This window comes from Nicotiana tabacum, chromosome 15 (assembly GCF_000715075.1).
Source record: "Nicotiana tabacum cultivar K326 chromosome 15, ASM71507v2, whole genome shotgun sequence".
Taxonomy (NCBI): Eukaryota; Viridiplantae; Streptophyta; class Magnoliopsida; order Solanales; family Solanaceae; genus Nicotiana; species Nicotiana tabacum.
Genome location: NC_134094.1, coordinates 47,101,625 through 47,106,908, shown reverse-complemented (window position 1 = coordinate 47,106,908; position 5,284 = coordinate 47,101,625). Strand labels below are relative to the sequence as shown.

The 5,284-nt window shown below is 41.6% G+C and overlaps 1 protein-coding gene across 1 annotated transcript; it reads left to right on the top strand.

Annotated features, from left to right (window-relative positions):
• The first annotated feature begins 257 nt into the window (after positions 1-257).
• Positions 258-671, top strand: LOC142169612 (uncharacterized). The gene has a single exon (XM_075231500.1). The coding sequence runs from the start codon at positions 258-260 to the stop codon at positions 669-671; it is 414 nt and encodes a 137-aa protein (XP_075087601.1).
• The last annotated feature ends 4,613 nt before the right edge of the window (positions 672-5,284 follow it).

The following is a 5,284-nucleotide window of genomic DNA, read 5'->3' as shown; positions in this document are numbered from 1 at the left end:
GATCCAAAGGTGCATCTGAGAACATATTGTGACAAGCTTGTAGGAGTGAGTAAGAATGAAATACGCATGAAATTGTCCATGCAAAGCCTTACAGGAGAGCTTTGTCTTGGTGTATCAGTCAAAACCTAAAGAAGTTGGTTAATTGGGTGAGTATGGCATCATATTTCATGGAAAGATTCAGGTTGAAGGTGCACAAGAATGCTTTGATGAAGGTGCTAAGTGAAGCTTATGTACCCAGCGGTATCACTAGTGGAGATATGGCTAACATGGTTGGACAGGTACTGGAGAGCCATAAAATCACTTTCCACAAAGACGAGTTACCACCAGAAGGACTAAGTCACAATAGGGCATTGCACGTCATAGTGCAATTCGAGGATAAGTTCATCGCCAGGGTCTTGATAGATAAAGGTTCAAGTATGGACATATGCCCACTGACCACTCCAAAGAGATTGGGTAAAGCCTTGCATGAGATAAGAATGGGAAGCATAAATGTGAAAGCGTTCGATGGATCTCACAGAGCCACTATCAGAGAGATCAACCTCGATATACAGATGGGTCCAACTTGGTTTGATATTGAGTTCCAAGTACTAGATATATCTGCTACTTACAATCTATTGTTGGGACGGATATGGATACATGCAGCCGGGGCAGTGGCTTCAACTCTGCACTAGGCTGTGAAGTTTGAGTGGAATCATCAGGAGGTGATCATTCATGGAGATGGAAGCAACCCCATCTACACTAATCAGACCGTTCCAATCATCGAAAACAAGTGGAATTTGGGCGGAGAAACATATTACTGCATTGAACGGGTGATTGCAATGGAAACAGACAGATGGTGGAGCAAGAAGATAGAAAGCATATTGTTGTGGACGGGATATGAACCAGGCAAAGGTCTTGGCAAAAAGCTTCAAGGGATCACCAAACCCGTACAACCACAGTATCATGGCACGACCTTTGGACTCGGATATGAATATACATGGCAAGAATATCAGGATTGGACACCGCCATGGCGTGCTCCTTATTATCCACTAAACAGCCCGTACCACCGATGAACCAGACATTCCACCAGGCTGACATGATATGGAGATCTGAGGAAGATGAGGTTTTGGCCGGCATGAGGAAGTTGTTTCTAGATGAAGAAGACATGGACTACAATGCAATTGTTGATGATGATGAGGAGGAAGACCTTACCATTCAGACGATGGAAGAGGGAGCTATTCTCAAAAACTGGATCGCCGCACTGTCACGGGCTTGCCGAGTTCCTGGGTAGCCTGGCAAATTAGCATGAATTACTTTCAAATAGTTTTGAGCATTTAAGACATTTTTTGTATTTTATTTTAAAATAATTACTCGAGCTATCGAGTAGTACTTGTTGACATTTTAAAGTTTTAATGCATTACTGCTTTTCATATTTATTATTATCTTTTTACATTATTTTCAGCATAATTATTACACATCCCGAAGAACCTATGACTGTGACATCTAATAAGATAACGCAACATAAGAACGGTGATTCAGAAGATCTGGAAGATAATATAATACCAGAGGAAATCGTCAAAAAAGTAGAGAACTTTGAAAACAAGCCGAAGTCTAATCTAAAAGAAACTGAGGCCGTTAACTTAGGGGATTCTGAAACACTCAAGGAAACACGTATGGGCATTCATCTATCACTGTCAGAGAAAGAAGGCTATATTAGATTCCTAAAGGAGTATGAGGATGTCTTTGCATGGTCCTACGATGATATGACTGGTTTGAGCACATCCATAGTAGCTCACAAGCTACCCATCAATCCCATGTGTCCACCAGTAAAGCAGAAGCTCAGAAAGTTCAAGCCAGATATGAGTTTGAAGGTAAAAGAGGAGATCACCAAGGAAATCAAAGCCAAGGTTCTCTGAGTGGTCGAATACCCGACCTAGTTAGCCAACATTATGCCAGTTCCAAAGAAAGATGGGAAGGTTAGAGTATGCGTCGATTACCGAAATCTGAACAGAGCAAATCTTAATGATGATTTCCCGCGGCCTAACATACACATACTGATTGACAACTGTGCCACGCATGAAATCCAATCCTTTGTGGATTGCTTCGCAGGATACCACCAGATTTGGATGGATGAAGAGGATGCCGAAAAGACCGCCTTTATCACACCATGGGGAATATATTGCTATAAAATGATTCCATTTGGTTTGAAGAATGCTGGGGCCACCTACATGAGGGCCACGATGACTATGTTCCATGAATAATACACAAGAAAATAGAGGTGTACGTGGAAGATGTTAATATCAAATCTAAAAGGAGTTCGGATCACATAGCAGACCTGAAGAAATTTTCTTGATCGGCTTCGAAAATACAACTTGAAGTTGAACCCTGCAAAATGTGCCTTCGGAGTCCCTGCTGGAAAATTATTTAGTTTCATCATCAGTCGCTGAGGTATTGAGTTAGATCCGTCAAAAATCAAAGCTATCCAGGACTTTCCACTGCCAAAGAATAAAAAAAAATGTGATGAGTTTTCTAGGGTGCCTCAATTATATCACCCGTTTCATAGCACAATCGACGGCGATATATGAGCCAATCTTCAGAATGCTGAGGAAAGATGCTACAACAAGTTGGACTAAAGAATGCCAGAAAGCCTTCGACAAAATCAAAGAGTATTTATCCAAACCGCCTGTGTTGGTCCCACCAGAACCAGGATGACCCATGATGCTTTATCTGTCTTTGTTGGATGGGGCCTTTCGTTGTGTTCTAGGATAACATTATGAAACTGGAAAGAAGGAGCATGCAATATATTATCTAAGCAAGAAGCTCGCGCCTTGTGAACCCCGATATTCTTTATTGGAACGCACTTGCTGTGCTCTGACATGGATAGCCCAGAAGTTGAGGCATTATTTCTGTGTGTAAACTATATATCTCATATCGATGATGGATCCACTAAAATACATCTTTAAGAAACCCATGCCTACAGGCAAACTAGCTAGGCGGCAGATATTGCTGAGTCAGTTCGATATCATCTATGTAACCCAAAATGCAGTCAAAGGGCAAGCATTGGCGGATCACTTGGCAGAAAATCCCATAGACGGAGAATACAAACCATTGAAAACGTATTTTCCCAACGAGGAGGTATCGTTTATGGGAGAAGAAATTACCGAGGCATACGATGGTTGGAGGATGTTCTTCAACGGAGCAACAAACTTCAAAGGAGTGTGTATCGGAGTTGTCTTAGTGTCAGAAACCGGTCAACACTATCCGGTATCCGCAAAACTCAGGTTTTCGTGCACCAACAATATGGCAAAATATGAGGCCTGCATCGTGGGACTCAGGTTGGCCATTGACATGAACGTTCAGGAGTTTTTGGTAATCGGAGATTTAGATCGATTGGTGCACCAGGTTCTATGAGAATGGGCTATGAAGAACACTAAAATATTGCCATACTTGCACTGTGCACAAGAGATGATCAAAAGATTCACAAAGATAGAGTTAAAGCATGTTCCAAGGTTTCAGAATGAGTTTGCAGATGCATTAGCCACTTTATCCTCCATGATACAACACCCAGACAAGAATTTCATCGATCCTATCCCAATAGTAATTCATAAGAAGCCAACTTATTGTGCTCATGTTGAAGAAGAGATTGACGGAAATCTGTGGTTCCACGATATCAAGGAATACTTAGAAAAGGGAGAATATCCAGAGCACGCTACACACACTCAAAAGTGCACGCTTCGAAGATTAGCGAACCATTTCTTTCAAAGCGGAGGAATTCTATAGAGAAGGACTCCTGACTTGGGATTGTTGTGATGTGTCGATGCCAAGGAGGCATCTAGATTGCTCGAGGAAATACATGTCGGAACTTGCGGACCCCACATGAATGGTTTCGTTCTGGCCAAGAAGATACTAAGAGCAGGATATTTCTAGATGACTATGGAAACAGATTGCATCAAATATGTTCAAAAGTGTCACCAATGCCAGATACATGCTGATATGATACGAGTGCCGCCCAACGAACTCAATGCAACGAGTTTGCCCTGTCTCTTCTCTGCTTGGGGAATGGATGTCATCAGACCAATTGAACACGCTGCTTCAAATGGACATAGGTTCATTCTGGCGGCTATCGACTACTTCATGAAATGGGTTGAAGCCGCATCCTATAAGGCTGTAACTAAGAAGGTGGTAGCAGATTTTGTTCGGGACTGCATCGTTTGTTGATTTGGATTACCTGAATCAATCATTACTGACAATGCCACCAATCTAAACAGTGACTTGATGAAAGCCATATGTGAAACATTCAAGATCAAGCATCGAAACTCTACAACATACAAGCCGCAAATGAATGGAGCCGTAGAAGTCGCTAACAAGAACATCAAGAAGATATTGAGGAAAATGGTAGACAATTACAAATAATGGCACGAGAAGCTACCGTTTTCTTTCCTCGAGTATCGCACCATAGTCCGTACATCTACTAGGGCAACCCACTATCTACTGGTTTACAGTACTAAAGCCGTTATTCCCGCCGAAGTAGAAATGCCTTCCTTAAGAATCATATAGAAAGCCAAGCTCAGCGACGCAGAATGGGTATGGAGCTAGTATGAACAACTAGCTCTCATTGATGGAAAAAGAATGAATGCAGTATGTCACGGTCAACTCTACTAGAGTAGAATGGAAAGAGCTTTCAACAAAAAGGTTAGGTCTAGGCAATTCACACCGGGTCAATTGGTACTAAACAGATCTTCCCGCATTAGGATGAAGCAAAGGGAAAATTCTCACCCAACTGGCAAGGCCCTTACATGGTTCACCGAGTATTAATAGGAGGAGCACTAATACTTGCAGAAATGGATGGAGAGATTTGGCCAAAACCTATCAATTCGGATGCAGTCATGAGATACTATGTTTAAGACTATGTTCGCACTTTCTATTTGATGTAACTGAACTATGCTTGACCTGATTCCCATTAAAAAGGGGATACGTAGGCAGCCCTATGGGTTTGGTCACATCATAATAAAATATTCATTCCCCCTATGGTCAGAAACAGGGATAAAATTCATGTTTGCCCGATCTCATCATGTTTGGAACCGCCAGGAGTACGCATTTAAACTGGGGCAGAATATTTAGGAGGATCCTCAAAATTCTGAGATAAGGAGGTTGCAATGTCTCAAAAGCGCGTCACAATCATCAATTCAACAAATTATTTGCTCTCGTGCATTATCACATATTTCAAACAACTACATTTTCATAAATAAATTATCAAACACATGTTTTTCAAAAGTTTTGTTTCTATAGCAACCAGACGTTACTC